General features: G+C 39.7%; 1 protein-coding gene across 2 annotated transcripts in view; it reads left to right on the top strand.

The window, feature by feature from the left end:
• The window catches only part of LOC111249512 (uncharacterized), a 202,180-nt gene that overhangs the window by 83,698 nt on the left and 100,271 nt on the right, over window positions 1-18,211 (top strand). For both annotated transcript variants that reach the window (XR_015319249.1, XM_086977600.1), the window contains one exon: window positions 10,636-10,729. Coding sequence is in view for 1 of the 2 variants with exons in the window: in XM_086977600.1 (XP_086833726.1) it covers window positions 10,636-10,729 (94 nt within the window). In the remaining variant the exon portion in view is untranslated. The remainder of the gene's footprint in view (window positions 1-10,635; window positions 10,730-18,211) is intronic.

The following is an 18,211-nucleotide window of genomic DNA, read 5'->3' as shown; positions in this document are numbered from 1 at the left end:
AGTGACCCGATAGCTACAACCTTCCACAGAGTTTTCGCAAGAACTAACAAATTGAAAAACTTGCCCCTATTTTGCAGCTCGGTGAATCTGTCTTTGAATACCTTGAACTTACCTGCCAGTAATTGGCATGGTTTTTTCTACACCAGTAAGTCTACCAACAAAAATGCTGTCCGTATACTCAATGAGTAAATATATAGTTCCAGCCACTATTAGAGAGTTGCGAATTGATAGTAAATATAGACTTAGATTTAATACAGTTTTGGTTCGACATGAACTCACGGAACGGCTACAAAACAAGTATATTTCACAAAAGCGTCTTAGTCAGCTTCGTTAAAAATTGATTTCCTTTTCTGGAACACATCGCAGTCAGTTTTCCTACGCCCTATCCTGAGCTGACATAAGACTATGTCACAACCGTAAATTCGCCAGTTTGTTGTTGTCTTATTTTTAAAAATTACTGATGTTTACTGGCCGTCTTATTATTCATGGATTGCGGCTGGGAGCAAAAACAGCCATTTCCAACAACACGAAGTTTCAGAAGATGGCAACGCCAGGAACGCGGAGCACTGCAACATTTGGCTCCTCGCGTTATGTCGATATACCGTTTTCGTGACGTTCGTCCTAACGATAGAATACGTCAAGCAATTTCCATGAGAATTACGAATCCAAGAGTAGTCAGTCACGGCATTTTGCCCTGTTCTATCCTTCTGCTTGTCCTAAGTTGGATGCGTACTTAACTAAATAGCCTCGAAGGTGGAACAATATTTGGGCGTCGTTGACATTTCTGGGTCGTGGCAAACTTCGCCACGGAATTTATTTTACTACATCGTCTTCAATTCGACGAATTACAAAGACATGCAAATTGGCCAACTTTCTTTGTGTGGAGATTCGTTGGCTTATTTTTTGTTCTAGCAATACATGTTGTGTATGTACGACCATCCCTGTTTTCGCATGTATATAAATTGCACCGGAAGTTGAGCGGAGAACTAGAAATTAACGGCTGTTTATCGCACTTTCAGTTTGGCAAATATTGATTCAGATCAATGGAACACAGAGAAGCCGATTTCATGTACATTTCAGAATTTTGTAAAGCTTTGGGACAGATTCTTTGGGAACGCTGTACTTTGATTTGCAGCCAAGACCTATTAAAAATCTTCGGAAAAAATCGGTACTGCTAAAATGTGTGACATCAAGAGTCGAGGGCCTATATCTGAGGATTAGTACGTACTTTCTGTATTCAAGATTATCAAAACCGAATACACATCACTATTTACTCTGGAACCCAACGTTCCTGTGTCCTTACCACTTACCAATCCATTACACACCAAGGTTCCTATTTGGACGCGACAAATCGAACTGTCTTGCCGGACATGCCAAATCCACAGGCAGACTACGTTTATGTGTTTTCGAAGTATACATACGTAGATTATTGACAAATATACTGACAGGGCAAGGCTATCTATCTTTCAATAAAGGCCGGTCGTTTAATGTAGCTGCGAATTATGCCGGTTCACGTTGCTTGCCGTAGGGACGTTTCGTGTGATTGTTAAGTCATTTTGCTTCCAGTAAACTCTACTACCAGCGCAACGGGGATGCATTGATGTTCTCGAACGCTGGACGTTTCGAGAAGGCGTTGTCATAGGCAGGAACACCGTACGCAACAAGTCACACAGAAGCCCCCATCGACATGTTCTAACCCATAACTTGTTCGGGCAGTTCGGCTGCGATAGGGCTGTTTCGCCCTTAAAAGCGTGACCTTTATCACTGTAGTGACATCGTTGAATTCGACCAGGCAGTGGATATGACCTTTATTTACCTTCATAACCATGACGACTGAAATCCTATTAAGGCCACAGGCTTTGAATTTGGAGATGTCTTATCTCTGTTGCGATATATCACGTGTGATACAAGTGAATACACTGTAGATGAACAAAGAATATCGTTTTATGTCAAAGTGATAAACGCTATTTAGCAAAAAAACTATTTTGACATATTTTAGAGATGTAAAATTTGAGTTAGCGATTTCTCCACATCTAAAGAAAATCATCAAGTTGACTTCTATTGAACTCTTTTACGCACAAACCTGTGTTAGACTTTGCCTACCACTGCACGACAGTTCATTTAGAAAACGTATCGTGGCCTTCGTGGGGCTGTTTTCGTGTCACTCTCGAACGAACATTTACCTTAAATCTCATGGAATACATAACATTTACAAATCATAGATATCTCGTTGGCAGTTACCCAATTCTGTCTAATATACTGTTATATATATATATATAGTATAGTTATATATAGTCGTATAGTTATAATCGTCGTAATCGTTATAATTTACTCAGTATTATGTCACATTTAGCTGCGAAGATGCTAATGAACTTTGATTGAATTTATTGGCACATAATTGAAGGCGGTTAGTTGGTAATATCAGGTGTGATTTAGTAGCTAATTTTTCCTTCCCATAAGGCATGCCACCTTTGTGTTCGCAGTGCTACGCTATAGACTGCTTCATACTGTCGAGAATCATAATGGCCAACTATGAATAAACCAGCTCTGTAAAGCGTTCAGGAAGTTGTTGAATATCCGTAAATTCATAAACAGGACACTGTTTTAGTTCGATTTTATAGTTCTATTTTTTCGTATTTGGCCTTTCTGCTAACGATATGCCTATTGGCTTTTATCGGATCTGATCTGCTCTTCGATTTGACCCCCTTCCGACCGACGTTATCCAACAAAGCCTTCAGACCTTCTTCGTTTCAGCCTACAGCTTGCCACTCAGTGGTTGAATCGTACTCCGTACGTGTACTACAAGAATCGTTGAGAGTTCGAATTAAAAACAAGTTTTGAAACGTGCATCATACAGTCAGGAGGCTTCATTATGTATACGCATTACATTAGAAGTTTACTAGATCTACAGCCGACGTATCGATTGTCCCATATTGTTTCGCGTACCTTTCGACTATATATGGAAGGACTTCCACCTGGACAATTTTCACAACAACCTAGTTATGATGCCACGGTGATATTTCGTTTATAAAATCAATCCACTAAGTTGTTCAATCATTCAGTTATTAAGTAGCATATTCAGGTGAGCATCAGTGAAAATGCAGTGAAAGGCTGGCTATTTCTCTTCGTTTTCGCGTCTCCTGTCAGCCTGCTAACAGGTCACGAAGGTATTATGTAGCTTAGTTGCCATCGTATCTGGCAATGATTTATATATGAGTGGAAACGCCGTGCTCTGCTCGTATGCACTAGACAAGGCTATGTTAGCCCAGTACCGAATCAGATGCTCCGACATACGCCCAGCTAGAATACGCGCAACGACGAGTTGACATTGGAGGCATCCATGCACTGGAGGCCATGTTGCACATTGATGAATGGCGAACGTTGGACACCGTCTGGAGAAAGAGCTTACCACCCGATACGGTAACGTGGGCATATCAAATGGCTCGAACGAAACAGGATGTTCTATCGAAGGATGTTCTATGCTCGAAGCACTGCTGTGTCGACTGTTGCATGAAGCCTCTTACCGTGTTCAATACACGGAAATTCGTATAGCTCAGTCAATAGGTGCCCTTTATTGCTGTCGTATATCGATAACCAGGAACACAATGAATAGCTGACGTATCGTAAGAAGACAATTGTTAACGACACTACCGTATAAGTAAAAAATTGTTTTACGTACGTTTAGTTAAAAATGGTCGAATCTGTACATTCATCTACTATTTCAGTTCATGGGGACCACTATAGTTATAATAGTGCCAGTAAAAAGAAAACTTGAGGAGTCGTGATGATTAGTACCAGCCAAAAAGATTGAGGAACGAACTGTGCTACGCCAGTCTTGAACCTTCCCGAGAAACTGGGTCGATATATGTTCGGGACACGCAAATTGTTTCCAGCGTTTTCGTGCCGTTGCATTTCTAGGTTATCATATGGCAATTTGTTTTTCCTAAGCAACGTCCGACCACGGTTGAACCTATGAACTAGGGTAGGGTTACCAGCAGGTATTCATGCCACAGGACCTCCTGAACCTCCCATGGGGCTAGCGCAAAACATTCTTTGAGCTAAACAATCCCTTACCATCAATGCCCGGCCTTAGAATGAATAAATAACCACATATGCATGCGTGCGTACTGTGACGGAGGCTCGTATACGGCCGTAGATGCCACTTCAAAAGAAAAGATCTGTTTGGAACGATACTCAATCGAGCGGCGTGCCAATGCGGGCTTGAGAAGAGTTCGCAAGCAGGAAACGAAATAGTGAAAGGGAGGCGAAGGGCCGGGAGGTGGGAGGGCAGTGGGGTGCAAGCAGAAACTAGCGCAAAAAAACACAGATATTCCTGTGATTTAGCCGGCTTCGCGGCGTATTACCGCAGGCCCATTGTAGTTAAACAACAACGAGCTAATTCTGGACGTAGATGCATATGTCGGCTTTCGTCGGTCAAGTAAACTCTTTGCTAAAGATATCATTGTGTGACAATCAACGACTATTATGACCCGTTTGATTGCTCTATGGATTAGGAATACATTTGCTTGAAGTCCGTTCGTATCTTCTTCTTGAGTTTGTGTTGGTTTTTGACATAGTTTCGGTAAAATATAATTATTTACCCACGAACATTCATCGAATGGCGTGTGCTTAATAGTGTTCTCTGATCTTGGTTCACTGCTTTTGCAAGTTACTACTGCCAGAATATTATTAGGAAATAGCATCTATACTTAGCGCAGTGGTCTGTAAACGCTATTATATTTTTAAAATATATATTTAATTTTTTTTAAAAAAAAAACATATATTTTCAGCTGATTCATCGGGAGACAAAATCGGTAATAGTTCGACTCGGGCTAGATAGGCTATGGCTGAAAATATCCAATACTCATTATATATTGTATCTATTAGATTATGAATTCATGATCATGCGTGTTATCTTTTGGCTGACAACTATTCTTAGTTGGCTTTCGAGTTTTATAGGCGTTCATTTCGTTGGACGAAATTCAGTTTATTCTATCTCATAGCAGCTAGCCCACAGCATGGCCTTCTCGAATCGTAGGTCATGTCTAACCCTTCAGAATTTTTTGTGACAGGTGTTCATCTTGCATGTCCGGCCACGATAGTATGCAAATATGATCTATCGACTTTGCCCTAAAAGGTATTATGCACCAATACGCGCTCCTTTATTTGGATGTAGTCGGATCCATGAGGCACCCGAAGTTTATGTATTCCTCGGCATACAGATGGAGAGCCACTTCTTTTGCTTCACGCACAGGGTATGTTCTCGGTTTGTCCTGTCTAGAAATGTAAGTTTCGATTTTTAAACGGCTTCAGCATCGACGTAAATGGTCCAGGTCGCGCAGTTCAGTCTTCTCTTGTCGTAACACGTTTAATAACGGCCGAGGACTCATACAGGTGACATGTGTATTGCGCATTCTATAATAGCGTTGTTTACAAAAATCAGGTATATTTAGTGCCAGAAGTTCTTGTTTTGGTTTCCCATTATCTTCTAAACAACTCTGCTGCTATATAGTTCATGCTCAAATGAATCTTACGTTGGTTCGCACGCATCGACGACTTAGTTCGACAAGCCGCCACTCCATCGCTTATAAGTTATTTCGCCCGGCATATATCAAATCAAGTTCTCTCGAAGTACAAATCTACCCGCTTTTATATACCGGTTTGTCGGCCAACGTAAACAATTAATCGAAGATGTCTAGTCCGAACCAATGTGGCACATATGGCGTTGGGTATTTTTCAAAACAAAAATTATCTTGCTAGATTTCAAGCTACGGGCTTTCAAAGTATCATGTTGTTCTATCGTTTTTTCCATTGGATATCAAAGTGTACCAAATAAACTGGGATAACTTGCTCAATGAGTTCAAGTAGTGCTACAAGGTGGCGGCGGCCATTTCTCCTGCATCGCTTCTGCACAATCCATCTTTCTAACATTTCTACTTAATTTGATAAAACTATTTGTATCACTTGAAAGGCTTCACGGTAGAACGAGCTCTGTTTATCATTTGGCAAATAGCCTTTGTCACACGCACTTTTCGCGGTCGTTAGTGCTGTATTGTGATAATTCAGCGTCCGCCAATCTGCAGCCATCGTGACGCTGTTTCCTAGGACGGGCAGGTTTCAGCGAGCACAATGACACGAGATTTAGCTAACTTTAAGTTTCTAGCTTGACGGCAAGTACACCTGTACTCGTCCTTCAACCTGAAGGGTCAAAAAGAGTTACGGTTTAGGCAGCTTTTTTACTAAACAAGTGGAATTCTACGGTGTGGCACTTTGTTTCTCGAGTAATTTTCAACCGGAGTTTTAGGTTAGAGCGTAGCTGTAGCAATGGTATGGCGACCAGTCTAATGATAGTTCCCTTAACTTTGTCGCTTTTTTCGGAACGAATCTCTGTTCATAGCCTAATATGTATTCATATTTTAGATGCATAGTTCGTAGAGTTTTAACATAATCCCGTATAGTGATATAAAAAATATATGAAATATATGCATTATTTGATAGCACTATTGATCGAGGCAGCCACATCCCGACCTCGTTCTAGCCTTTGAACACCGAAAAATCTGTTCGCGGGCGTGAGTCGCAAACGGGCAAGGTAAACTTGCCTTGTCAGTAAGTTCTGATTATCATAAACGTGATCCTTAGAAAATATACTCTTAGTTTTATGACTTCATAATCGTTAACTACATTCGAATAAACGAATGCAAAATGCTTCTTATCTAGTGATGCGCCTCGTTCTAAAAATGGCATTTAAAAGGCGAGAAAATGAACAAAATAAACCTGGTTGGAAAATGAACAAAATAAACCAGAATAACCATGGTTGTCTTTTTGTACTTACTTTCAAGTTACGCGAGGCATAACATCTGCTGCTGACTTCAAATCATGAAATAACTGGATGTTGATTATTGTATTCATAACCAATAAAGTACCTAATAATTGTTACTTTTCCAGTTAACTGAAGTATGAATGGCTAACTAGGAAATACGAATCAAAATAGGGGTTTGGTTTAATTTAATAGTTTCTTGTAGAAAAAATGTTCTTTTGCAGATATCAGTGTTGGGTTTAATAAAATAAATGGCATCTGATGTGTTTGTTGAATTTAACAGGTTTACGAACGGTATCGAACATGAAGAACATTATTGAAAACGTCAGCTATCATGCTCTTGTTTCACATATAGCTAAGATTGGCAAACATTCGTATGCATTTTTAGTCTTTATTCGATTATAAAAACATGTTTTTATTCATTTATACAGATTTCATGGTCGTCACGTATTGGAATTACGGCTCTGGGCATTGAACCTTACCAAAAAGTAAGCACAGCGTCCCTGAAGAGTAAAACATACTTCTGAAATAAGAACTGACTCTAACTATCGATACGTTCTTGCAAAATTAGGGTCACGTAATTAAGAAAGCTTTGTGTTGTATATAGCAGTGCCAAGAATACCCCTTTTTGGGTGCTCTGTTCAGTGATAGATCCCATTTAATGTAATACTATGAAGTTAATGAACATTTAACTTCATCCAAAGATAATCGCGTCCCGTACTCGTATTAGCGATATGAAAAGTTTTCCTCATTTCCTCATTCAAAGGAATGACGTCCTGAAAGTGTTCGCTTTCGAATTTCAAAAAGGCCATTTATGATCTGTTCTGATAAGTAGCGACCCACCAATTACAAACAAAAATCTATATGTTCTCTTCAAATGTTATATTATCATATGTAATAAGATAGCCGTATGTTTAGCAGGCGTCGTCGTTAACCGTCAGGGCTAATAAACCTCGTGCAACTGTGCGATCTATCTAGTAAGGATAACAAATAGCGTTTTTATCAATGAACAATGTTACCAACTACTCCTTACACGAAACGGATTGAAGTAGCAGGACGCAGCATTTCCAACGAGTCGGCAACGTTATTCATGTTTGTTTACATTAATCTAGATAAAAATTTCAAGATAGAAGGTCTTCTCGCAAACATGGTTTGAGCGTTGCCGTCGGGCTGAGTGCAAAGCCTGTGAAGAACTCTTTACGCTCTTTAGAGATTCAGCTGGCTTATATGATTTCTGCTACAACCGGCGCATACGTAAGGTAATATGAAGTTGCCAGGAAGGGTCCTGTCAACAGCCGCCGGCTCAACAAACAAATTCATGGTAACGGTTGAAGCTATTCCGAAACCTGAGCTACAGCTGGTCTGTGTCGGACCCACAAACATCTGTGCATCTATGTGCGTGAGTTTTACTGATTGCTCATTGCTTGTGTTCCGATGCTTCTTTGCCGTATCGCGGGACATTGTTCACGATGTATCGGTCGGCTAAGTGATACGTGTTATATCTGTAACTAGAGGTCATTTTTAGCTTACTTCCATTTCGACGTTGTCCTACACCATTAATTGTCGCACTGGTCATCCTCAATAGCGTTATGTTATCGGGCGCCATTGTGTAGCGTCCAGTAACAAGACACCTGTGTTTCTACTGACAAACTAGTTCTATTTCCTGCTGTGAAAAGAATCGGCCACGTGCGAGCTGTGTGCAGGAAGCTAAACCTGTTATCCTTGTTAGAGTGCATGTCTGACCGCGGGGTACCCGTACGACAGTTTATCAAATGAAGTTAATAGTTGAGACTGCAAACTGAGCAGATTGGGAAAATAGCTCATTTTGCTCTACACATAAGTTGGAGCTTTGTAACTTGTCTGAACTATTAGTTAGATGGTTAAGATATTGAATAGGCAGGAAATTTGTGTTGAATTCATACTGGCTTGCTTTCTGGATATCGAGACAGATTCTATTAACGAGTAGAACCAAAGTTAACAGCCGGGCAACATGTATCTTGTCTGTGTTGCCTGTTGGTTGATAAGTACTTTCATCTTGACCTTTATTCGATTAATCGCCAAGTGATCGATGTAACAATTTAATGTATTAGAAGTGGAAATGTTGTTTTTTTTTTACTCATTACCTTTTTTATTGTGGCTTTTTTATGGATGACGTACCACAAAATGGACAATCTCTCACTTTATTCATATAAAACGATGTTGGCTTAACTTTAAGCGACGATGTTACAAGATTAAAGAATAAATACAATATATTATATCATAGATTTTTTTTTTAAAAAAATCATCTATCTAGAATTGATATATTGAAATCAAACGTTATTGCGCCTCTAAACGCCTTTAAATCTCAAAGACTTCTTACATTGACAAACGTGGTATTGACGTTTAGCTAAGTGACTCAATTCAACCACAACAAAAAGCAAGCACCCAAAGACCCTATAAATATTGCGCATTCTTAAGGACAGGAACGCAATATATTTCGGGCTATATTCAATGTATGGCTTTACAGAAATAGACGTGTTCTATAGTTATCTGTTAAGAAAAAAAAAGAACATTGTCTATGTCTCGGCATGCCGGACTTCTAACTCTAGATAAGCTCTCCCGCCGGCCAAATTTGGATTTTGTCAAAGTGAGTAAAGCGTCCAAACTGCAATATACGATGCCAAAGCGAAAAACGGAATCGCGTAGATATTTAGGTGGAAGTCAATGAATGACATTAATAGCTATACAACCGTAGAGCGAATATTTCATTAAAGAATTCTATGGGGTTTCTTTTTGTGCCTCCTAGTTGTAGTTTAAGCGCAATTTTCTGCGAGCCCCATTTCATGGCTCAATTCAGCTTATTCATGGCAAATCTGAGCCATCTCATCATAACAAAATATGTCGACTAGTCATTAGAAAGAAACTCCAAACGGAAATGTTACTAAGGTTGGTAGAATCTTAAAAAAATCTAAGCGAAAATTACCATTTAGAGGCACAAAAAAAAAGTCATAATAACAGATTCCCTCTATAGCTTTGAACAGTCCGATATTCATTTACCCCCATCTAAATGTTTATGTGATCCTGCTTTCTACTTTGGCACTATACACTGTAGTTCGGAGATGGCCACAAATATCCCAATCAGGATTGCGGATCCTTTATTTGAATCAAGTATAACACACTTTGGCACACAGGCTATGTGTGATATCCGGCTAAAGTTGATTTCGTATGAAAAGGTGCTTGCAACGCTTAGGATATATTTGGACGCGTGATGACTCTGGTGAGTCATCACGCGTTAGTTTAGATAGTTTAGGTATCGTAAATGGAAAGACAGCCACAACTCAGTACCACAACTTGCCGTAGACAAGTCATGGGGTTTATTTGGTTACTTTACATCTTGAAATAATAAGTAATAAGCCAAAACCTTTCGCATTACTGCTCAAACATACAGACGTACGTTTTTTTGTACAGAGACTTTTTCTATCGAATCCGTATGGCTTTAGCTGACCCTTGAAACGACATTAGTATCGAGGCAGGGCGATGACTGTGCAATTCAACGCTAATCCTAACACAAACAGTATGTGGATTTTCGATACATTCACTAGGCCAAAACGTTGAATATGTTGTAAAAACAATACTATTGATCATGTGTATACGGAATGATTTTTCGCCCTTTATCCTCTATGAAGACCCTACATAAATCATACACTAAGAAGGCCAACACTACAATTACGCGCTTCCTGGGAACGCTATATTGTATTTCGTATTGTATATGTACTATCGTGTATATTATAGATCTAAGAATATGTTTTTCGTTAAACACAATCATTTTTCGTTTGTAGCATTCGTGCCGTCACCCCAGTTGATCTTGGAGTCGGTTTGCAAGAGCACGGTAAAGGCTCCCTCCGAATCTCAACTGCCAAATATTTTAAGCAGGTATTATATTCTTTATATTGGTCACTGATGTCTTTTGCTCTTACTTTTTTTTTTTTTTGTAAATTAGAAACCTTGTCATACTTACAAGCTATCTTACTAAAGGGTGAAATCCGTACCGCTGCCTGCCGTTCGATCTTCGTAGGCATGTCCTTTCTGAATTGTTCACGCCGCCTTACACACATCTTCTAAAGGAAAGATATTTGAAAACGCAGTGCATAACCACAATAAGGTGGCCTATTAAGCGCTGAGAGGACGCTTCGCTAATTCTACTGTAATTGTCTCGCGATGGTACTGTAAAATGATAATCACAGCGGCAAGCGATAAAATAACCACCTCTATTACTTTAATGCTCTATCATAAGCTCCTAGCAAAATTAGATCTGAATGCGTAACCCTCTACTATAACGCTGAAAACTTAACTCTTATGTAGGAGTACTTCTATGTAAAGCTGTTATACCAAATACTACATATATTAGACAAATTTGCATACAAATGTGTAGCCTTGAAATAATATCTCCCTCTGGCTCGTTTTTGTTCTCGATAGACATGTACATTTTGCGTGGTTCTATTATAAGACGAAGGTTTCTTTCCTGGACGTTCACCGCGATATGAAAAATGAGATTGCAGCGGTATCAGGGCATTTTTTTGAACCGGTTCAAAGCTATAATCGAATAATGAGAGTTGAAAAATAAGGGGATAAAATAACGACCTTCTAAATTATTCAGTAAACAGGGAGAACATCTACCGACTGCATACATGTTACAATTTTTCCCTGCATAAGGGCAACGTTTTTAGTTGCGGCAAAAATGTCCGTCAGATTCCGAAAAACCTTTGCAGAAGCTTTTCGGGAAATCGCTACGTCGTTCAGCACCGAGTGAGGTTTGTGGTTCGCGTGTTTGTTTTGTCAATTGGCTGGGAATGATAGATTTGTTAAACGACCTAGGATCCGGGCAGTTTCTACATGTCGCGGGCTTTTTATCCGGCGCTAAAAAACTCAAGTACGTGCCCAGGTGCAGCACGTAAGCTATGAGATGGCGACTAGCCTCTGGTGGCGTTAGCGTAATATACGCCTTCGGGGCGAATGTATTTCAAGTTTCAATATAGTTACCCATTAAAATATAAGAGTTTATTTGTGAAATGCGCTGCTTGCGGTGGCTACCGGCCATGCAAGAATGACTCCCATCTAAGTTCCCACCTGGTTAATCGTATATATAAACAGATAGTACTTGTTCCTAATCTTTGACTTCCGGATGGCTTCCGTTGTATAAGCTACGATATATTACAATTCGCGTTAGACGGTTGCCGCAACGTTTACTTTTCAATTTAACAATTTACATGGAGAAAAAGCTAATCGTTATAATTTTTGAGTAAAACAGGGACGATGATTCGCAAAGCTTTTGTTCTATCCAGTCAGAGACGCAAAAACGTCGCACTTTTGCTGTAAAAAATTAGCTAAATTGATTAATTTTTAAAATACGCATTTTTGCACTACTTTTACACACTTTCTTGAATTATTTATATCGTGTTATCATTAAGGTGGACACACAATATAACTAAACCAGTTCGGTATTTCGCGCAAACGCGCTACATTTAGATAATCTACGTAAGAAAATGTATCATGAATATGGCAGTGAACAACGATCTGTAGCTAAAAAAGTAAAACATAGCTATTTCTTAAGTCTGTATTGTATATAGTAAATTTAAACAATTGTACGTAACTAAGTAAGAAGAATAATATATTTTTCCATTTCCGTTTGCAACTAGTGAATACGGCAAGGTAACTCTACGATTATTTCAGCACTCGTCACTAACAGGAGTACTCGTATGGGATTTTTCTAATATAACGTGTCACAAAGCGGTTTACTGTATCGGTAAATTTAAGGTTAAGGAAAAAGATAGTAAGGGGCATATTCTACGCGGTATGTATTTAACGACGTAGAGTGCGCTTCAATCGATACATTACGATTAGACGATATTAAATTGTAGCAGGGTTCAACGACGATATGAACAAATAATACTTCTGCCAGCTACAGTTGTTATAATAGGTCAGTTCCTTAAATTCAATACTCGGAACTGATCGTATCGGACAAACCTGCCTAACAGGCTCGACTTCCATTTCGAACCTTCATTCATGCACTTGTGTTAGCCAAAGGTGTGACATGCACACTCTTCCACGAATAGACGAACTATCTACCCATCGAAGTTTGTGTTTGAGATGCAGAGTATCGCTAGCTGACCCGACGGGGGCGGGAGCGATCGATATACGGGGGTGAGGTAAGGCAGTTGAAGACAAGATAGCTGAGCGGCGCGGTGTGGAACACGTTCCATAGTGTGTTCCTTTCCCTAACGTACTCTGAGGTTCAAATCGTCTTCCATGAGGCTAAACTATCGCACGAATATGACGTCACTGTTGCCACCCCCTTGCATACTCTTTTCCTTATTCGTCGATTCAAGAGAGCCGCTAGCAGCCGAGGTCATTTGTATTAAGATAAAGGAACTACGGCCGCTGGAATTAAACAGGCGAGGCGTTTTCTGGGTCGTTCATATGAGCCCGAAGTCGATTCGTAGTGTGGTGATACGCAAGCTCATGAGCGAATAGCTCTCTCTATTGTTTAGCTGTTGTTATTCAGATAAGGAAGACAGTTGGTCCCGTTTCTCATCCGCTTGTTGCCAAGCAAGGTTTACATACGATTGTTGCGGAGCGCTGATTCTGACGTAAACCACCGATGTTTGGTCGCATCCGAGTATGGATATGGAAAAGGGGGCGTGGCTGACGCTTGACGGGATAGTCTGGCCTTGGATGCTCGATTGCTGCAGGGCGTATCGCCGTTGTGGCTGTCTGATCTGCTAAGGTCCCCAGAGAATAAGCCGTTATAGCTGCAATCACTGCTCGGTCAGCCACGCAGCCAATGGCCCAATGAAATCTTGCCGCACTGCTCCCCAGCTTGGCATCGGGTGAAAATCCGAAAGTCACCGCCCGCGGCGTCACCGCCAGATGAAACCAAAGTAGAATAGACTCAAAAGAATGTTCAATTTCCCAAGTAGCAGAACAGTGTCAAATATAAAAAGGACTAACGTAATAGACTGTAGTAACACTGCATGCATTTGCCCCTACTATGAAAACCACTCTTTCTGTAAGGATCGAGGAAGCTAGATATTATCACGTTTTCTATTATGTTGCTTTAACCCTTGACGCATAAAAGGTGCTAATTATACCGTAGATCATAGGTTACATTACAAATGGGTCTTAAGAAGCTTAACCTGTTAAGTCTTTGGATATGCTGGTGCGTAGGCACCGCACTACTTTGTCCACCCTACCGATACTTTTGATGCAACGGGAGGCATTATGAAATAGCTGCATCGAGCTCGCTTCGATATATAATCAAATCTTTCTCTCTTTAATCATTCGAAACCTAATTTAGGTAAGTAAACCTCTACCCTACAATATAATATTAAAATGAACTAAGCGATTATCTAATGAAGGTTGCTATTTAGATTGCGTTGTGTTAGATACCACGCGCTAGGACAGGCAAAAAGTGACTCTATCAAACACACACGCCAGGAGAGGATTAGGTGTAAAACATACTATGATACCTTCATAATTGGCCCCAACAATATTGACAAGTTGAATTATTATTATACATTTATTAGCAGACCCTGGGACGTCTTAGGTAACTGTGGGCTGAAACTTTATCTCAAGTTAATGTGTTGACGTCTTTCATTGGAGGGTGAATTACGTTTGCGTAATCTCTCCGTCATTCCTAGTTCATACCCCCTAAACACAATGGAGTTCTTTACAAAAGATCAGCATGTAGTATACCTGCAACCAATAGTGCACGTGGGTTCGTTCTCCTTATAAAAGGTAAAAAAAAGTAACCTAAAAAAAAGAGCCAATAGTGGAACCGCCGTACACCTAAAAGTATCACTATTTTTCTAAGTCGCAGCGCGAATATATCCAAAAAAAAAAAATAAAAGTAAGGTTTGGGTGAGACAACATCGCAGACAAGGTGTAAGAACGACTTAGAAATTGGCAATATAACAATAACACAATACCTTTCTATAAGTTTCTGCATCCACGAAGCAGACCAGTGCTTTGCTTGGAACATTTATTTTGGCCGTAGCTTGAACAGGTGCGTCTTCATTAAAAGATCGCTAATTTAACTCGAACGGTGCACTATGCATAGTTTGAAGTGTCATTGAAAATGGGTCGCTTTTGTGGATTTCTACATGTTCCCATATGCAGCTAAATTAACGAAAGAATACGCAATCATAGAATAAAACACAGTAGCCTGTATTAAAGCCGATAATTTTTATACGTACAGGTCCAAAATTATAAGAACTTTGATAAAAATGAAAAATGTGAGATATACAAATCAAAGGCTAAATTAGGATTTGATAACGGAGAGTGAAACGGATTTAATATTTGTAGATGTGCGGACTTATTGCGCATCGACGAATTTTCTGGCCCAACGTTGCTACTCGTACATAGTGAATCGGGTAAATCATACGAAGAAACATCGCCTAATCAGCAGAAGATCAACGGGGTGCATCAATACGGTACTTAGATCTGATTTTTCCACTTGGACAAAAAGTTTGCTTTTTTAAGCTGAGTCATTACGAGGTTCTAAGGTCCTGGCTGTAAATATTCTACCGACCTATTACCCTCCCGTAGACTCGACCCTAGCTTAAGTTAATCCCGCTAAAAAGGTTAACAGCGGGCGGAGAAAGTTGAGCACCTCGAACTTACGAAGTGTCGTAACGGTAAAGGACATCCTGCCGTAGCCGGACACGGCAAAGTTACTTGAGTTAGAAAAAGTTAAATTTTTTTTTGCTAAAGCCTTGAAAACAAATTATCAAGGAGCGATGCTCTGTACCTGTGCTTCAGGTCAGCCAATTTCGCTTACTGGTCCTCTTCAGCTACTAGCATACCCACTGAACACGACAAATTTGAAGGTAAAGAAGCGTGTGTAAGTTATTCGTAGTGTCTTCAGCGGGAAAAGGTACGTCAGCTATCTTGAACAATTTAAACATATCGTTGTTAGGAATATGAGCCAACAAACAGATTGCTTCTTCTAGTCTAGCGTGAAACTCCAGAAAGGCGACACATATTTGTCTTAATAATAAACACACTTTAAGTGTTATTACGTCTGTAGCTATATGTTCCGTGAATAACAGACTAAAGAAATATCAGTGTTCTCTGATTGCACACACGTACACATACAAATTGTAATGTCGACGATCTTACACTACCTTCAGCAGAAATAATGAGCAACAAATAAAACTCAAAAAAAAACACGACGTGAAAGTAAAGCAGGGGCATTTAGTGTTCTAGGGCAATGGCCTGGAAAGCGCAGATACGTAATGAATATGTATGAATAATTCCTGTAGGGAGCAGGCTTTTATATCATAGACACGCATCCTTCCCGTTGACTTTGACTAATTCCTAATGGAAAGATCATCTTTGAATTACTCAACCTTTAGGAGGACTTGTTCAATTGTTAGCAACGATTCCTTAACCCGCGATAGATAACAGCTTTCGTTAGAGAATATGAATATTATTAAGATACAGTGTTATAGTTACACTTATTTGTGGGTATGTGATTTTTTAAAGTCGTCATGCTTAGAAGAAAGACCATATTTTATTTGAATTAGAGATTAAGTCTTTCCAAATCATGGGCTAGTAGACCAATATCAACAACAATCTACTTTAATAAATTTGGCCCACAATTGATTTTTTTTTTCGGCTTACACGAAGCTACTGATGTTGCTGTGATCTGCAGGTTTTTTTTTTAGCGTGACGTTTAAACATGATATTAAATGTTAGGGACTGAGCGACGACAGCCACTTGACTTCAGTGACGACAGGCAATGTGTGGTAAAAGCCGTCATCTTAAGCTACCTGCTTGTTTCTTCAATTTAGCCGACTTCAAGTCGAGCGCTGAATTTAACCAGTTATTCCACCAGGCTGTTGTTCTAGTTTGAGTAAGCTGTTGGAGTCGCACTTGAGGCTTCCTTGTGGGTTTCTCGTCACAGTTACTCCAATGGTCAACTTTGATAGATCCCCTACACTTTTCAAATGACTGCCTTGCACGGTTATCTTCTTCTAGCAATTGAATCATAGTACCTTACCAATTCCGTTACTCTGATTCTATTGCTGGTTGTACTCCAATTCAGATCCATCTCTAACTACTCTGTGCTCCTATAGCAGTTAAGCCGTCACTGTCCTATCTTAAAATGATCTCAGCCTTAAGAATGATATATATGTAAATATATATAAATACTAGGGGGTTCAGTATTTTTCATAAATTCTTAGCCTTTACTTAAAAGCATATATTATTAACACCAATTGATCCTTACAGGCGGTAGTTGATAAACGGTTAAGAATTATTAAGAAAATCGTGTATAAGAGGCAATTTTCTATTGAAAATTGCTTGGTGCTTCAGATGAAAAAAAATTCTTTACTCTATGCACTTTCAAAATTCACGCTAGTCTTTGGGTTAAGACTGTTTAAATTTATAGAGCGACTTTGGAGTCGGTTGTCATATATAGAACCTTGGCTTTATGTGAGTGTGACATAATGAATTATTGTCCCCATTTATTTAGGCTATATGGGCCAGAAGTGTGCTTCTATGGGCCACTAATGACTCTGGACAGAGAAGCCAATTAGAATGATCGGAGCACTCAGATACCGTTTTTATTTCGGTGAAAATATTTTCCTAAATATATTTGACCATGTCTGTACGGAAAGTAGGTATTGGTATGAAAAGAAGTGGTACATTCATTTTTTTCGGACAACTGCGGTACACCAGCCCATATTTTTCAAAAGCGAAGCTGTTGATGGTGTTCAGTGAGTATAACCAACGACTTGCGTACCATGTCTTTTGCTCTCTGCCATAAGGTGCCAATCGGCAACGAAGCCACTCGTAGCAGACTTAATAGCTGGAATGGTCTCCGTAATGGCCCGTGGTGCTCGTTATTTCTTGAGGAAAGGGAGTCATCTTCTTTAGTTATGTTTTTGTTTAGCGAAAAGCTAGCCGTCTTCTATAACGCTCTAATGATATTTGTCATCGTAAATAATAAGGTTTTGCCAGTCGGTTATATCATGTGCTGTGATCCTTCTACCGGTATGAGCATTGACAAATTTTTGTTCAGTTTGTACAAAAACGAGCTTTGAATGGCCTAGAAAATTGTCACATTATGGGGTTATAGCTTATTCGAGCAGTGTGAAGAACGTATTACGATGTGAGCGACGTTTTCCAAAGCTGACTCGACCGTAATAATGTCTGTGTACTATTCTGTCTGTGTGATCGTAGTTTTCTACGATCACCAACGTGGCTTCTCTACGGAATAGAGATAGTACGCGATGAAATACTTAGAACAGTCGTCAAACATTTCCTTTGTGATCCATCCGGATGAACTTGCAAAATTTCGATTTTCAACGTGTATATCTGTTAACATGTGTCCCTAAAGTGCACCCAAAGAGA

The sequence above is a fragment of the Varroa destructor genome, unplaced genomic scaffold (genome assembly GCF_002443255.2).
Source record: "Varroa destructor unplaced genomic scaffold, Vdes_3.0 BEIS01000001.1, whole genome shotgun sequence".
In the NCBI taxonomy this organism is placed as follows: Eukaryota; Metazoa; Arthropoda; class Arachnida; order Mesostigmata; family Varroidae; genus Varroa; species Varroa destructor.
This window is presented reverse-complemented; position numbering and strand designations above follow the sequence as displayed.